Source organism: Onychomys torridus, chromosome 1 (assembly GCF_903995425.1).
Source record: "Onychomys torridus chromosome 1, mOncTor1.1, whole genome shotgun sequence".
Taxonomy (NCBI): Eukaryota; Metazoa; Chordata; class Mammalia; order Rodentia; family Cricetidae; genus Onychomys; species Onychomys torridus.
Genome location: NC_050443.1, coordinates 79,633,598 through 79,651,403, shown reverse-complemented (window position 1 = coordinate 79,651,403; position 17,806 = coordinate 79,633,598). Strand labels below are relative to the sequence as shown.

Here is a 17,806-nt window from a genome sequence, read left to right as displayed (position 1 = left end):
AGAGATGGCTTAGAGGTTAAGAGCACCGACTGCTCTTCCAGAGGTCCTGAGTTCAATTCCCAGCACCCACATGGTGGCTCACAACCATCTATAATGAGATCTGGTGCCCTCTTCTGTATACATAATAAATAAATAAATCTTAAAAAAAATAATTAGTATTGTTCTATGAATCTAGCATTACTTGACATTTCTGTGTCAAATGTGCACGACCTGAGTCAGAATTGGTTCTGATCTGAGGAGAGAGACACAGAGACAATACCTGTCTCCATAATATCTATCTCCAGCTGTAACTCACATTGCTTGAAAGCACTTGACCTTTCTTTTTCAGCTGTCTCATTTGTAAAACAGGGCTTAAAACACCTGTCTTGTGTAATAGAAGCACATAAAGAGTAAGATTATTGAAGTTGACTTTCTCTTCTTTTTTGACAGGGTCTTGCTATGTTGAGCAGGCTGGCTCTGAACTCCTGGAATCAAGCAACCCTCCTGCCTCAGCCTCTTGAGTAGCTATGGCTAAAGGTATATGCCACTGTACTGGTCTCAAAGCTGCCCCCCCCCCCCAAGACAAGGTTTCTCTGTGTAACAGCCCTGGCTGTTCTGAAACTCACCATGTAAACAAGGCTGGTCTCGAACTCGCAGAGACCCACCTGTATCTGCCTTCTGAGTGCTGGGATAAAAGGTGTACAACACCACTGCCCAGTTGAAAGCTACTTCTTAAAGGAGGGCTCCCCAGGGATTCTGTAATGTGGGGACCATGGAAGGTTTGCAATTGCTCTACATTCAAGCTTTAGGGCTGTCTATAAATCGTCAGGGTGATGCTTTCTACAAAGAAATCGTTCATTCCACGCCAAGGCTTGGAAAGTTCAGGCACAACGAGAATGCTGTTGGAGGCAGGAGCAAATGCAATGTGATGCTGAAGCATGTAAATGATGCTTGGGAAAGCTTGTCAAGGTACGACACTGTGCAGAGAGCACACCCACCTCAGCCCCATGTTCTTGGAAGATGGAGTAGAAAAGAACTCCAATGAACTCATGTGATCATCATGTTTGATAGCTGAGGAAATGAGAAGTGGGTCTGCGGTTGCTCCAGGTCACAAACAGTCACAACTCAGCTAGGGCAGGCGTGGCCCTCCACTTCCCACTGCGGAGCCCTGTCATGCCATGATGGAGAGGGCCATGTCAGAGACAGGGAGCAGCTCTGCACTCCCCACCTGGCTGATGCACACATGTTTATGGAGGAAAGGACTACATGGGATCATCACTGCAAGAGTAGATATCTGAACACAAAGGAAATCTCAGAAAGTCGGGGTCTGCCCTGACGTGTCATGGCCTGGCTGTTAGAAGAGGCCAAGTAACAAGAGATTACAAGTGAAGTCAGCCAGAAATGTGGGAGGCTATGGCTCAGATTCCCAGAGCAAGAGATTACATTTGCTCAGCTGTATCAAGCGTCGGGATTTGAGGACACAAAAGCAAGTAACACACTCCCTGAGCCAAGTACGAGAACCAGAGACAGTATTTAGTACAAAATAACATGACTCATTGAAAATGTGGTGGTGTTACAGGGCAGCCTTGGGTGCAGAGGCAGGCTTGTTGCTAATGGGTGCGATGGGGTTGGGCGTCAGTGTGTTGGCATGACTTCAGCCTACTCTTTTTAGGAGAGGGAGCAAGTCTGACAAATGAGAGAGAAAAAAGGCTGTTTTAGTAGAAGAAACAGCAGAAGGCTTGATAGTTTTGAGACTTAATAGGGCCCTGGCACAAAACAAGCTGCTGAGTGTGATAAACATGGAGAGAAAGGAAGCTGGCAAGGCAGGTGAGGACAGACGGGCAGGACCTCGTGTGCCATGCTACCAGGGTTGCAGGTGACAGAAAACCAACCAAGTATTTTAGCCGATGGAGAGACAGGGTCAGATCTGCTGGCCAGCCATAGAGCCTTGGTGACAGAGTGAGAAAGAGGAGGAGGAGGAGGAGGAGGAGAGTACTGGGAGCAACAGCCAGGGCAGAGCTGTCAGGGTTTGAGTATGAACACTTTCCCACATGCTCATGGGCTGTGTGCCAGGCCCTCGGTTGGTGATACTATTTTTGGAGCTTGTGAGAACTTTAGGAGAGGGGCCTAGATGGATGAAGTAGGGTACAGGGTGTGTCCTTGGGGGCTGCATCTTGTTCTAGGCCCCCATTTTTTTTTTGCATTTTCTGCCAAGAACTGAAGAAAAGCCTGTGCCACATGCTCTGGCCTCCATGGCCAAGCAGCCATGACTGAACTTTTAAAACTATAAGCAGAAGTCCTTCGTCTTCTTCGAGCTGTTTCTGCCAGGGCCTGGATCACAGGGCTGGTACATGATGCTTACTCTGTTCTCTGCTCTGCCCTGCACCGAGACAGTGCTTACTGCAGAGCCAACACTGCTGCTCATATTGCTGCTCAATGAACGAATGCAAGTGGCCAGTTCAAGGCCTTTCCTCTAGACAGAGGCTATCAGCAGAGAGGAACAACAGGGGAAAGACGTCAGTACCATCTGGCCAACGCTGCGATAATCAGAGAACAACAGGTGTAAGGGACCAGATAGGAGGGAGCCTTCTGTCAGGCAGCCCTCTAGTACACAGCAATGCTAGACCTGAGCCTTGGGAGTGGAGCTGGAACAAGCAAGCGGTCTCAAGAGGGAGCTGACGGCCAAGTGACAATCTCAGTGGGGATGCCAGGCTAGCAAAGGGAGGGAGGAGGCCGTTTTCCAGAGACACCTTCGAAGTCTGGTGACGTTTGGGCCCCTTCGTTTAAGAGTGTTTCTTTAAAAATGCATAATGCAAAACACACAGGATTATAAAGAAATATAATTATACTGGTAGCTATCAAAACTTAGAATAACTTTGTGATATAGAAGTATATGTTTTACTGATGAAACCTAGATGTAGGTAATAAGTGCTATACATTCAAAGAACCGGGAAGAATAAAGTGATATTCTAAGACACTACAATGACACAAAGATGCTTGTGATTTCTGTGGCTGTCAACATTGCAGGACTGCTCTTAATAGAATTTTTTCCTATCTAGTATCATCAACCCTAAGTTTTCCTTATGAATCTCCTGGGGACCTGCGGACCCAGTGCTAAGAACCCTAGTCTTGGGTGCATACCGAGGACCTAAGTGTGTGGAATGGGGGAGGAAGAAGAGACTTATGAGAAATTAAAAAAAAAAAAAAAAAGAACCATTTATTTGATGTGGACACGCCTGGTGGATAAGGAAGAGGGGAGCACTAAGGCTGACGCCTGGATTTCTGGACAGGAATTTATGATCTGCAGCATCAAGACAATTGGTGAAGTCAGATTTAACCTCAGAAAGGCTTTCACATTACTTCAACCTTCAGGCTTGGAAAATAGAATGATCGACTAAGATGCTTAACCATCCTTGTCAGTCCTGCCATAATCTGGAAGCTCTTTGAAGACAGAGAGTACCCTAAGGAACTGGACACCTGCTTTTGGGTAAGTACATAGAACATACCTTTCAAGCTCAAGTGCATGGCTCTCTCTACCAGGATACTGACTGCAAAAGTCCCATCGCACTCGGGAGGGCCCTCGTGGGTGGGGCACACTTCAGCTGCTGTGCTGGTACAGCGGACCGGGGTGGAGGCTGGAGACTTCTGGAGGACACAGGGCAGAGAGAGATGGAGCTCATCCTTTTTGCTGGGGAGCTGTTCCGACTCACTGTGGCTGCTGCAGTCCATGGAGTCCAGCTCACGCGTGGGCTCAGTGTGTGGGGAAAGAGCCACGTGAACTCGCAAGGCAGCTCCAGAGAGGTCGGGAGCATTTCTTCCAAACAGAGGGTACACACCTGCAAGAGAATGGAGGCAAATAAGCCAGGGTTAGAGAAAAGAACTCTTGGAGGCTGCTTACGGGCCTCTTTCCAGTGATAAGAACACAGGTCTCAACACACCAATTTTCAGAAAGAATCTGAAGTTGGTATATGTAAAAATTTTGTTCTTGCCCCTACTATGTCCAAGTATATCCAATAATATTAAGTGGTGACATTTCTGGTTTGAAGCCAGAACCAGGCAGGCAGCACTGCTGTGGAAGAGAATTTACACACCAAAGGAAGAGACGAGAGGAGCCTGTCTTCTGTGTGCACACAGGCTTCCCCTTTCAGATTTCTCCCCAGTGGGAAGCTATCCAGGGCTCACACAAAGCCTCTTTTACCTCCCCCAGGAGTCACTGACGGACGGGGAGGCAGGAAGTGACAGCAGAGGAAGAGAGGATAAGGGGACTAATAGCTGAGTCCTTTCTGTGCCAGAATTTCAGACAGTCAATGGGACTGTCAGGGTCATTCTCCCGATAATCAGTGGCCTTGAACTCCATTGGTTTGCTGGATCTCAAAATGAGATTGTACTTAGAGTAGATGGCATCAATAATTCCTTCTGAATCTTAAAGCTTGCTTTGCTAGATTGACTCCTATTTGAGGAAAAAGATGTTACCTGTCATAGATGGCAGTAAGACAGAACTTTTTGTCTCTTGACAGTCTCTTCTTGATACAAAGTGTAGATTACCATGGCAATCATGGCTTTCAAGCAGAAAATGAGAGTCACTATGAGAGGGAGGATGCTCACATGCCACCCAGTGGGTCCTTCTCCTCAGGAAGTTTAAACAGTGTACGGGAACAGGTTGGCCGGTTGGGTGGATGTGGATGACACATTTAACAAATACATCAAATGTATAAGGCTTTTGTTCAAATGGATACAAACCTTAAACTAGTGGGATATGGAAATGTACGACAGACACAGACAATTGGAAAAGTTGAATAGCCTCTTTGGAAACTTAATAAAAAAAGGGAGTATTGGTGATGGAATTCTAACCCTTGACCTGTATTCTGTGTCCCATATCTATTTTCTTCTGTAGTGAAGTTAAAAGCCTATCAAAAAAAAGATCAAGTGAGCCTGATTTACTTCAAAGACTTTTCCTCTAGTTTCTATGAAGTGACCTGAACTGGCCTAGATAAAATAGGTCACGTAGCATTTGAAGAGATACTTCATAGGGCCGGACTTACATCTGCTGGGCCCAAAAGGAACCCAGCAATCACCCAGACTCACTCATTTCTTCTTTTTTTTTTAGATTGGGCCATCTGTCCAACAAAAGGTTAGAGTCATATGCCTATAATCCCATCACTTGGGAAGCTGAAACAGGAGGATTATGAGTTCAAGGCCAGTCTGAGATATATCACAAACTCTACACCAATATAGGCTACACTGAGACACCTTGCTTCAAAAACACCAAGCAAGCAAGCAAGCAAGCAGAAAACAACACCCAAACCCAAACCATACACCAACAATAAAACAACAAACCAAACCAACCCCCCAGGGGTCAGAGGAGCGAAGCCTAGCTGCAGTAAAACAGGGTCGCCCTCATTTCTTTAACTGTATAGAGCAGGGAAGCAACTAACCTTACAGGAGTGTTAAAATGAGTGAGTGTCATGTTTGTACAGAACCCAGTCAGGGCTACCATGAGCTCAGTGTAGAGGGCCTGCCAGGCTGACAAGACCCGGGGTTTGATCCCCAACACCACCTGAACAAGACATGGTGGTCCACTCTTGAAATCCTAGCATTCTGGAAGTAGAGGTAGGAGGCCCTGGAGTTCAAGGTCATCCTTGGCTACACAGTGAATTTAAGGTGACCTTGGGCTATGTAATACATGAGACTCAACAACACCAATGAAAAAGAACTTAGTTGACTACCTTCAACTCATGCCACATGTCAGTCACTAGACAGACTGCAAAGCTCTCTGCAAAATTCTCTATCCAGAACCCATTATAGTAACCTTTCACAGTTCCTGGAAGAAAGACCAATTCTCTTGACCACTGTTCTGGCTTTATCACAGTGTTTTATAACCTGTATACCCTGAGACCCAGCTGATTCAGGTTACTTAGAGTATCTGCAATATAACTATCCGCTCCACGTCTCTGTGTCTTCATACTTGTTCTTCCTCTCTTTAGAAAACCTTCCTTAGCTAGGCATGGTCCCAGCATTCTGAAGCAAGAGGCAGGCGGATCTTTGTGAGTTTGAGACCAGCCTGGTCTACAGAGTGAATTCCAGGACAGTCAGGGGTATGTAGAGAGACCCTGTCTCAAACAAAAACCAACCCAACCCAACCCAACCCAACCCAACCCAACCCAACCCAACCCATTCTTTTCCCCTCTCCCTGGCTTATTCCTAAACCCTAAATCACTTCGGTTGAGATTCTGTCCTTTAATCGAACTGTAAGGACCATGAACCTTCACAGTCCCATCTGAGAACAACCATCGTTTTAGTTCTTACACTTCACATTCATTGTTTACGGTCATAGTCTTTATTAGAATATAAACACAATTAGGCGGGGAACTAATTCTTACTCATGTTTCAGTTCCCAGGGCCAAATACATAAAATAAGCACCAATGAATGTTTGAAATAAAAGTACACACTGCATTCCATTTGTAAAATTAACTTTTCATTTTTGCTTTATGAACCAGTTTAGTGGCACACAGATTTGCTTTACAGTCCCAAGATGTGCTCACCAGAGAAGATGACTATCCCCAGGAATATCCAGGGAAAAGACTATCCTTGGCAGATATTCTTTTCAATGTAGTAACTAAACCATCACCTCAATGATCACACAGGCTCTTACACATGTGTTAAGGTAGTCACTGAAATTCGCTCAACCTCATTCTACACGTTAACTGAGTGCTTATGAAAATGTAGGTACATCTTACATATACAAATCTGATGAATTTCTGTTGAGAGACGGTGCCAAACAAAGAGTTAAACCTGAATGTTCACTCACCACTGACAGTTAGTGTCCTTGGTGATTTTTTCCCAAGTCTAGACAGGTCTACATAGGCTGAGCCAATCCAGCTGTCAGTCTGGTGTGGCCTCTCTAAGCTGTCATTGCCATAAGCTCGCCACACCTGGATCTCCAACTTCTCCTCTCTGAAGTACCACAGCAGTGACTGGCTCCGAGTGACCTCTGTTCTTTTGGATGCCTTGAAAGTAACCAGGACCTGATTTTTGTTTGTTGATTCCTTAGGCTTCCTGAGAGGGGTCCAAAAGGCTTCTTGACTGTACAGCTTGTAGCGAAGATAGCAATATGTATTCTTATGAATGTTCCTATGGCCTGCGAGCAGCACACAGTGGAGAGGGAGCCAGAGTCTTGGGGTGGAGATAGTGACAGTGGCTGGCACCTCTTCTTCCATCTTGACAAGATCCTTCAGGCTGCTGTCAAAGGTCCAGCCCAAGAGCTCAGCAGCCTCCAACACCCGCTCTCTATCTCCAGGGTGGGTGAAGGAAACAGAAAGCTCCAGGCCTCCTACAATCTTCTGCATAAACTCAAGGTCCCGAGACAGGCCTTCGTCTTCTGGTAAAATGACAGGATACCATCCTGTGATCCCTTATGGGAAAAAGGAAAAGATTTTCAATCATTGTCTTCAAAGAGAAAACACACTCCCTCTTTGTAGCTCAGATCCCCATTGCCCAGCCGGCTCAAAGCTGAATAGAAAGCATGCCCACACTAAACTGGGAGCTGCTCTTTCTTTGACCACTGAGAAGCAATGCAATAGATAGGAAGGATGAGGCTGGGAATCAGAAGACCTGAGTTCATTCTTCGGCTGAGACCCCAAACTAGTGGTTTATTCTGGATAAACCACTAATCTCTCAGAGTTCTCATTTCTATATGGTACGCATAGGAAAATTCACATTGATCTTCTTTACTGAAGTTGTTATGATTGCTAAATGACACAGTGGTGGAGGAAGTGTCTGGAAGATGAGATGCCATCATGGTATTGAGAGTGAAAGGAAGGGATGGAACAGCAAGTCAAGTGGTCAGGGTTCCTGAAGAAATAGCAGGGTGTGTTCGTCCAGGCCTGTCTATAGTTGTCTTTATTCCATTTGGAGTGGAGGACAGGAGAGTGAAAATAATGGGTGAATCCGGGCTAGATTTCAAGTTCTGCTACTGAACAGCTGTGTTGGAGCTCATCTCCTCATGTTAAATGAAAATGATGCCCCCGTATCCTGCTGAAGGTTTACTGTGATGCTAAACAAACCTGAGGAAACATGTCACCACAGTCTATCTTCTCATCACCACTGCCATCTTTCCTGGATAGCATGGGTTTGACCTCTGCAGTGAGTGGGACAGGCCTTCCAATGTCTGGGAGAAATGGGAGGTACCTGGGAGAGTTCACAGCATGTCTTTGGGGGCAGGCTTCCTTGTGTATTTTGCATGGGAGATAGAGACAGGATTATTTCCTCAAGGGCAGGATCAGACATGATTACTCAGGATCCTTACCTGATCTCTTGATCAGCAGGTCTTTGGTTGGAACCTTTACTACTCCAAGCAGATAATCTTTGCATGAGTGGAGACTGGCTATATCACTGACTGTTAAGTGAAGCAAAAGTGGATAATTATTGGTGGGCTACTGAGGCCTGTTTACAGTATACTCCTGGAACATTTCATTCTACACATGAATCAGTGCTGAACTGTTACATCAGGGATTATCTTGCTTACATCCTAGTCAGAATCTGAATGTCCTTCAGATGTGTTATATGGGAAGGGTGTGCAAAACTCAATGAGCACATGTCTATTCTTTAGATTCACCCATTAACATTTTTGTTATATTGTTAATTTGTTAATATAATTGCTGTTTCCTTCTACACTTTTCCATACACATTTCACAAGCTTATTTTCGTTATGTGCTTTAGAAGTCATAAAGATAAAGCTGGATGGTGGTGGTACACACTAATCCCAGCACTCGGGAAGCAGAGGCAGGTGGATCTGTGTGAGTTCAAGGCCAGCCTGGGCTACAGAGTGAGTTTCAGGACAGCCAGGGCAGTTATACAGAGATATCCTGTCTCAAAAAACAAACAACAAACAAACCAACAAAAGATTATGCCCCATTTTTCAATTTTTCAGGGTATCTCCTAGGAAGGAACATGCCATCTATAGGAGACTCATTTGATTCTGAAGGTGATGGTCGTTTGGTGCTTACCTGACTTGGTATTTTCATGATAGATGGCAAAAATAATTTCTGCAAACTCCAACAGCTCTGCCAGGAAACAGGCTTCTCCACTACAGTGCTGAGTCACCAGGTTACAGGGGAACTCAATGTGATGGGAGAACTCGGGGCAGAAGGAACAGGCCACAGGGCGGGTTCGGCGTTGTTCGCCCTTGGGCAGGAATGAGAGATGGGTGGTGACAGAAGTATTGACTCCTACGGTGGCACTAAACTGTACAGCAGGTTCCTGCTCAGCCAAAGCCCTGTAGGGGACAGACAGGAAAGGAGAAGGGGGCACCACAACATCGTCAGAAATCAGCTTGCATGCCCAAGAAGTAGCTCCACTACTGTCAGAGGATCTGAGCATGCATGTCAACCCTTCTCTAGCTAGGCTTTGGCCGTGCCACAGCGTGTTTTCTTAGTAACCCAGCTAAGACAGCACATTTGCAGGGAGTGGTCCTGAAGAGGAGTATGCTCTGCGGAGGTCCACTGGAACGTTGGAAGAAAATACTAAAACTTGTTATCATCTATACTAAAGTTTCCCTATTCTATATTTAATAATGTATTCAGCATATTAATACAGAAATACCAGCTGGGCGGTGGTGGTGCATGCCTTTAATCCCAGCACTCGGGAGGCACAGGCAGGTGGATCTCTGTGAGTTCGAGGCCAGCCTGGTCTACAGACCTAGTCCAGGACAGGCTCCAAAGCTACAGAGAAACCCTGTCTAGAAAAAACAAACAAACAAAAAGTACCTGGAGATAACGTATACATTAGTAAGCACACACTAATTTGAAAATATGCTAGCTTCCGAATTAAAATACTCAGTTAAAATTGCTTAGACCACTGCTATGGACAGTAGCTACCTCAAAGTTTTAATGTAGGAAGTAACCTGATTAAAAGCCACCCTGAGAGTCTGGGGACAAGGTGACTCTGTCACCACCACAGAGTGAGACAAAAAGCAGATCTTTACAACCTTCTCTAAGAACACACCAAAGCAAGATCACTCTGTAACAAGCTCACCTTTGACTCCAGTCTTGCCTCCCCTCCTTCTAGAGAAACTTACCAAGAAAATCAAGAGAGCAAAGTCTTGCTCTTTTGAGCTCTTTCCTGGATCAGCGAATCCCAGATGGATGCTAGGCATCCTTAGTGGTGCCTTCTCAGCTAAGATGGCCTCTGCTTCCCCATGGTACTTACTTTCTAACTGTGATGAGCAGAAAACCCAACTTGTTCAACGAAACTGATCACTGTGCTCTTAGACAGACAATGCCTGTAGTGCCATTCACTATTGGCAGATGAATATTACCAGTTTTATCAGCTTAGGTATTTGGGGTCAGAGAAGGCTCAGGAATTCAGAGTATTTGCTTCTCTCTCTCTCTCTCTCTCTCTCTCTCTCTCTCTCTCTCTCTCTCTCCCGTTTTTCGAGACAGGGTTTCTCTGTGTAGTTTTGATGCCTGTCCTGGAGCTTGTTCTGTAGACCAGGCTGGCCTCAAACTCACAGAGATCTGCCTGTCTCTGCCCCCACAGGCCCCCCCCCCCCCCCCCCCGGATTAAAGGCATGCACCACCACTGCCTGACTATACTTGTTTCTCTTATAGAGAACCCTGGCTCTGTTCCCGACACCCACACTGAGTGGCCTACAACAGCCTATAACTTTAGTTCAGATGCTTTCTTCTAGACGTTAAGGGTACTTATATACACATGGTACACACACACACACACACACACACACACACACACACACACACACACACACTGAAGGCACACACACAGATAAAATAAAATTTTAAACTATTCCCTGAGAGAACTTATACTTTTTAGTCCATTTTCACCATTTAAGTTTGTATGTGCACTCATGGGGCGTCAGAGGACAACTTGTAGGAGACGGTTTTCTCCTTCCATACAGTGCATCCCAGGGACTGAACTCAGATCATCAGGCTGGGCAACAAGTACCTTAAACCACTGAGCCATTTCGCCGTCCCCTGCAAGTATTTTGATAACCACTAGGATGTTGCTGGGTGCTCACTATAAAAGCCTGCTTGGAGAGTTTAGTAAGGAGTGGTTTACTAGACCGAACCGTTCTCAGCTGCTTCGGCATCAGCCCTCACATGGCAGTAAGCCAGTTACATACTTAGACACCAGGAAAGTTCAAGGTGAACAACCTGACAGAGTCACAAAGAAGTTAAGGAATGGGCCTTCTCTGGAAGTCATTTTCAAGTGAGCTAGTTTGAGTGAGGCAGGAGCCTGATCGACTTCTGTCAGTGCCCCCTGCTGCTAGAGCTCATCCATGTGGCTTGTGGGGGTGCAGAGAGGATTTCAGACACTGTCCTTAACTAGAGGAACTGATGGTCTAGTGTGGGAAAATGCATGCCCTAGCAGAAACAGAACAGTATGCTACAACCTAGGTGCTAACGGTAAAGGAGGGCTGCGGAGATGCTACAAAATCATTAGGAAAGCAGAGTTTAAACAGGCAAGAGGAACAATACTTAAGACCAAGAGAAATAACAGCAAAGACCTGAAGGAGATGGCATGCTGTTCCCTTATAGAGAGAGACAAGGCAGAATAGATAGAAAGACAATGGTCATGAGTAGGGGAAATGTTCTTAAGGCGTTTAGAAGCAACAAATGGTCCAGCGACTGGAGCCTCAGAGGAAGCAGAGGTTCCAAAGATAACAGGAGGCCAAATGATGTGGCCCTTATAAAACTGCAAGGGCTGTGGCTCTCTTTTAACACACATGATCACGGTTGGATAGTTTTAACAGGTCATCAGTCATTATGCTGAGAACAGATGCAGGGCTATGAGATGGCAAAACAGATGATACTCGGGGACAGGCATACATGATCTTGGGTTTATAAAGGACGAGCAGCAAGTGCATGGCATGGCTTGAGGGTGTAGAGCATAATCATGGCGGGAGGGGTTAAGGAGACTAGAACGCGAAGTTGTTGCAAAGTGAATAAATGGATTTGCAATAACAGTACCAGGAGTCTGCAAGTGACTACCTGAAATTCTGAAATGCTTTCTTAACAGAAAGTCATGGTTAGTGAAATGGAAATTTTTCACAAGACCTTCACCCACATGGGAGCATCACACTGCACAGACTGCACCACAGGAAGGTCTCAGTCACCCACACGGGAGCATTACACTGCACAGATGCACCACAGGAAGGTCTCAGTCAGTCACCCACACGGGAGCATCACACTGCAGACTGCACCACAGGAAGGTTTAAGAAGCACTTCTCTAAGGTGGACTTACTTGGCTGCTGCCTGCAGACCACAGGCTCTGATAATCTGGACTGAGATGGAGACAGCTCGGGCAGCAAGAACTCCCTCTGTTGTTCTTGGGCTACTCCGGTACCTCAAACCCACATCCAGAAAACCTGACGAAGGAGGACAGGAAGAAAAAGACTACCGGTTGGCTGGAAGGATCTCTGTTGTTCTAACCGTCAGCTCCTAGCCAGGGAGGAGGGAGGAGGATGGCAGCCATGACAGTGAGTGGAGAGATCTGCCCATGTTGGGTATTGTACTTCAGGTAATCAATCACATGCCATCTTTTCTAAAAGTCCTCCATACTGCAGCCTCAGTCCAGAGACAGCTCTAAGGAAGAACTCAACAAGTTTAGTCATGGGGGCTCAGGAGGAACAACCCAATCTTAACTAAGGCAAGATAAGACCTTTTCAAAAAGTATCACAGTAATTTGACTTAGGAAGCAAATTCTGATCATTTTGCAGTTTGGATTGCCTTTCTGGAAACCATTTAAAGTGCCAAATTTTTGTTAAGCTCTTTCATGTTCTTTCTATCTGTCTGTCTGTCTATCTGTGGTGGGGGTCAGAGGACAACTTGTAGGAGTGGTTTTTCTCCTTCCACCAATTAGGTCCTGGGGACTGACTCAGGTTATCAGAGCTGGCAGCTGGTGCTGAGCCATCTGGCTAGCCGTAATTTAATTTAAACTTCTCTTGCAGCTGGAGAGATGGCTCAGCAGTAAGAGCATCTGTTGCACTTGCACCCTTGTTCAAGTCAGACCCACCTGGAGGCCACAAACTGCCTGTATGTGTAGTTTCAAAGGATCTGATGCCCTCTTCTGACCTCTGAGGGTACTGCATGCATGCCGTTCACATACACATGGATAGGCAAATACTCGTACACATAAAATCAAATCATCGTAGCTCTCACATATGTTCCATGGCAGGTGTGCTCTCTGCACATGTGTATGCACACATGAATCAAAAAAAGTTTTTTAACCGTCTCCCTTAATTTCCAATCCAAGCTAATTAATCTCATTAGGCCCACCTCTGCTCACGTTGGCTTAGAATAATAATTTTCTAGTGTATCTAAAAAGTACTTAGCATTTATGCTATGAGAGATTTTTAAATGCTTAGGAGTTCAAGATAAAGTGAGACAAGCAGCATTTATACAGAGTCCATGGAACTGGGAGTTTTCGAAAATGGTACAAAATTTGCAATATATGTTCTACATTCAAATCTTTTTCTTTTCTTTTTTTTTTTAAGATTTATTTATTTATTATGTATACAGAAGAGGGCGCCAGATCTCATTATAGATGGTTGTGAGCCACCATGTGGTTGCTGGGAATTGAACTCAGGACCTCTGGAAGAGCAGTCAGTGCTCTTAACCTCTGAGCTATCTCTCCAGCCCCCTCTTTTTTGTTTTTTTGAGACAGGGTTTCTCTGTGTAGTTTTGGAGTCTGTCCTGGCTCTGCCTCCCGAGTGCTGGGACTACAGGCGTGTACACCGCCCCTGGCTACATTCATCTTTCTAAGAGAGGGTGGGACTCATAGTTCTTGTAAGAGACTTGAAAGGGTAAATACCCAAGTAAAGAATAACTAGTTCAGCAAGAAAGAGGGTATTTATATACACTGACTTTGAAAAGGAAAGACATAGAAGTCTTCAGTTACCTGATGACTGGTTCTTCAATTCTCTGCTGTTCTCAAGTCTGGGAGTTAATGGGAGATTAAAGTTCTGCATTCCCATATCTTCACGGTGCTGCATGGTTACCATGGCACAGATCCTTGATAATGGCAAGGTTCCTTTGGCAACCATCTGATCCCTTACATTAGGATAATAGTATCTGAAAACCACAAAAGCACAAAATGCCAGCTGGAATAATTATGTGAATGAACAGCACAATCTGCCCCAGTGATCAGTTTTCAGTAGCGGGTTATCTGTGGAGCCAGCTGTTTTTGACTGGTGAGATACAGTGGTGGCTGGACTGGCAGGATATGCTGCCTATTACATGGAAACAACCTCATACAGCACACCCTCAGCTCAGGGTGACAAAGCTCTGTTTCCTACAACTTTCTGTCTGAGGACCTGCATGTTCCTTGGCCTTCCTTAAAATGTCCACCCAAGAGCAGCACAAGTGGTTCAGGGTGGGGCAGTCTCTCCCTCTTCTCCACGGCTCTTCTTTGTTTCTAGGCCTATGACATTCTAATCTGCACTAGGATGAGACTCCCTTAGTACCCACGCTGCTTTCTTTTCATGTCAAACTAATCTGTTCCTAGATCGTAAGCTGTGTACCAGAGCTGGGTGGGTATACAAATCCATTTTGTGCTTGGTTTCCACCTGATTGTAGAAAGTATTTTTGTCATGTGACAGTGCTGTTTGTGATCCCATTTCTCTTCCTTTACATTTCTTTGTATTCTCTTTATCATTTTAGTAGCTTTCCTGGAGGTGTAGGTGCTGGGGCAGGGAGGACATCTACAATCAGGCCAGCGTTCTTTCTGGGAACCATCCAGTGACTAGAACATTAAGTGGATTCATGTTTTGTGAAGACTACTTTCTGATGGTAGGAAGAAGTTAGTTTAGAAGTGGGGAGAGCAGGTGGGAGGCTGTCACAGTAGTTAAGCATCATAAAATGAAGACCTGAAGGAAGGAAGCCAAGTGGTAAGAGAGTACCAGAAACGGTGAATGCTTTGCTTGAAGGACAGTAGCAGATACGACGAGGATTTTACTCCTCCACAGGTGGAAGTATAGACCTGGCTGCTCAGAAGAGCCCACCATGTAAACCCCAGACAAAAGCTACTGTCAAACATAAAGACTACAAAGCAAGGGAGGGAGGGGTCCTGCTTAGCGTCTTACAGTAGATCCACCTGACCAAGGACAGGAATCGTTATGACCGGGCACTTCCTACCTAAGCAGGGGACTGGGGTGTCCATACTGTACCTGCACCAGATTTCAAACTGGACTCCACCTCCAGGCACAAGGCCCTGGGAGGAGAAGGCACTTAGCAGGAGCCTTTGCACTGGAACCTCAGTTGGCAACAGGAGAGAGTGATGGTGCTCGCTATTAAAGATGGGGTCTGGAACACACAGTGTGGTTGAAGTTCTAAAGGGCTTCAGAGTAATTCCTTTGGGAAAGAAAAGCAGTTGAGAATATCTAACACATAAACAGATGCTGTATTGCAGCACACTGACTTACACACACAGCAATCAATCCTATCTTCATGCTATTTCTGTGAGAACACAAATGAGAACATGGACACCTTGAAGGTATTAAAGATAGTAGGTCCCAGAGCTGCTACATCCCACATCTTCCAAGTGAGTTACTCCTAACATTTCTGTGGTTTGGGTCCAGTGAGTACCATGATAATACTGAGCAGATCCCTTCTCTGGTGGATAGTATACAAGTTCCATGTCCCTTCAAACACATACTAGTCTCTTAAACAATTATACCTGTCTCTGTGGGTAAGAGTTCTCATGAAGGTTTTGATTTGCATTCTTTAAAAGACTGATGATGCTAAGTGTCTGGTTATAATTTGTCCCCCAAAGCTTCAAGTGCTGAAGCCTTGGTCCCTAGTGTGGCTGTGTTGTAAGGTGGTAGAACGTTCAGGAGGTGGGGTCTGGAGGGGGTGTTTAGTCGATTGATGGCGCCCCTCTCAAGGGTTAGTGCCAGTCTTTTGGACTGAGTTAGTTGTTCCAAGAATAAGTTGGTACAAAGTAATGCTACCCCATGAGCTTGGCCCTTCTGACCTTCTAATTTGGCTTATCCATCATTCTGACACAGCCAAGTGGGTCTTCAGTAGAGGCCAAAGCAATGGAGGACATGCCACCTCCAAAATGGAGCTAAATTAACCTTGTTTATTTTCTGAAAGTCACAGCCTCAGACATTATGCTATGTCACCAAACCAAACTAATATAGTATTTTTCTAAGTGCTTATTAGTTACTTGTATATCTCTGAAGACATTTCTATTCAGCTCTCAGCCCATTTTTGGTCTTTTTATTTTTTATTTTTGGGTGGTATAAGGAGTTAAACCCAGGACCTTATATATGCAAGGTCTGGTTCAACTGCTGAGCTGTAACAACAGACTTTTTATTTTGAGACAGTTTCACACCAAGTTGCCCAGACTGGCCATGGATCCTCTTATTTCAATTCCCCAAGGAGTGGAACATTACTCACTTTTATTTCATTGTTTGAAATGGGGCTCAAGTAGCACAGGCTAACCTCAAGCTTGCTATGCAGCCAAGGATGACTTTGATCTTCTGATCCCCCTGCTTCCACCTTCCAAATGCTGAGATCACAGGTGAGCATCACCATGTCTGATTTATGTGGTGTGGTGCTGAGGACCAAACCCAGGGCTCGGTGCATGCTAGGCAGGCATTCCACCAAGTGAGCTACGTCCCTAGCTGTTTTTTAAAAAGACATTTTAAAGAGTTTGTAATATATTCTGGCTTTAAGTCCCTTCTTTGATGTCTAAAGTAATATTGAACCTGCTAGCCAGACATGCAGAATGCTGAACATTGCTTCCTATCAGATAAGATCAAACAAGGCAAAACCCTGCCTTCTTGTGTTAGTTCATGGAGATGATCAGAAGATGGAGCTGGAAAGGGTGGGCCGTATTGTGAAAGAGACTCTGGCTCTGGGTCTATGTCTAGGCCTTTTATTTTCTTGAGGTTAGGATCTCATAAGCTATCCCAGGCTGGCCTTGAACTCCCAATTCTCTTGACTCAGCCTCCCAAGTGTTGGAAGTAACAGGTGTGTGTCACCATGCTTGACCAGGGTTGGAATCCTAAATTTGCACTTGTTAATAAGGCGGCTCTAGGCAAGTTGCTTAATGCTTCTGAACTTTGTTTTCTCTTTTGCAGAACAGAATAGACTCTACCTAGAAATTTAAGATTTAAGACTATGATCTATATGAGATAGTTGTGTGGACACTTGTTCCTCAGGCACAATTGTCCAGCACCTTCAATTCTCTAAAGTATTCAGTGATTTAACAAAGCATGACTAATATCAGTAAAACACACACACACACACACACACGTATGTAAATAAGGACTAATATATAACTAACTGTTAGATTTAGGCAAAGGGTACACAGAAATTTTTTTTTTTTTTTTTTTTTTTGGTTTTTCGAGACAGGGTTTCTCTGTGTAGCTTTGCTGGAACTCACTTGGTAGACCAGGTTGGCCTCGAACTCACAAAGATCTGCCCGCCTCTGCCTCCCGAGTGCTGGGATTAAAGGCATGCATCACCACTGCCTGGCACAGAAATTCTTTGTACTATTTTTATAAGTATTCTTTAAATCTCAGTTATAACAAAATAAAAAGATTATAGGAATCCATGTTTTGTTAGTCGTTGTTTCTACAATTGAAGTGCTGAAGCAATGGTCAGAAGACACCTGGAAGACACTTTGCTTGAGAAACCTTGTCGAAACCTTCCCAAACCAGAGGTTAGGGAAATCTTGGCATATACTCTAATTCAACACAAACAGCCAAGTGCACCAAGAAAAAGTACAGTGTATGAATGCGTTGCTTCATGTTACTAGTATACATGAAAACATATTAGGAATACTATGATCATACCAAAA

At 44.9% G+C, this 17,806-nt stretch overlaps 1 protein-coding gene across 2 annotated transcripts in view; it reads right to left on the bottom strand.

The window, feature by feature from the left end:
- Positions 1 to 17,806, bottom strand: part of C2cd3 (C2 domain containing 3 centriole elongation regulator) — a 126,162-nt gene that overhangs the window by 40,066 nt on the left and 68,290 nt on the right. For both annotated transcript variants that reach the window (XM_036187331.1, XM_036187338.1), the window contains 7 exons: positions 15,165 to 15,348; positions 13,898 to 14,070; positions 12,242 to 12,365; positions 8,986 to 9,254; positions 8,286 to 8,375; positions 6,789 to 7,391; positions 3,486 to 3,815 (listed from right to left, as the gene is read on the bottom strand). In XM_036187331.1, the coding sequence (XP_036043224.1) occupies positions 3,486 to 3,815; positions 6,789 to 7,391; positions 8,286 to 8,375; positions 8,986 to 9,254; positions 12,242 to 12,365; positions 13,898 to 14,070; positions 15,165 to 15,348 (1,773 nt within the window). The remainder of the gene's footprint in view (positions 1 to 3,485; positions 3,816 to 6,788; positions 7,392 to 8,285; positions 8,376 to 8,985; positions 9,255 to 12,241; positions 12,366 to 13,897; positions 14,071 to 15,164; positions 15,349 to 17,806) is intronic.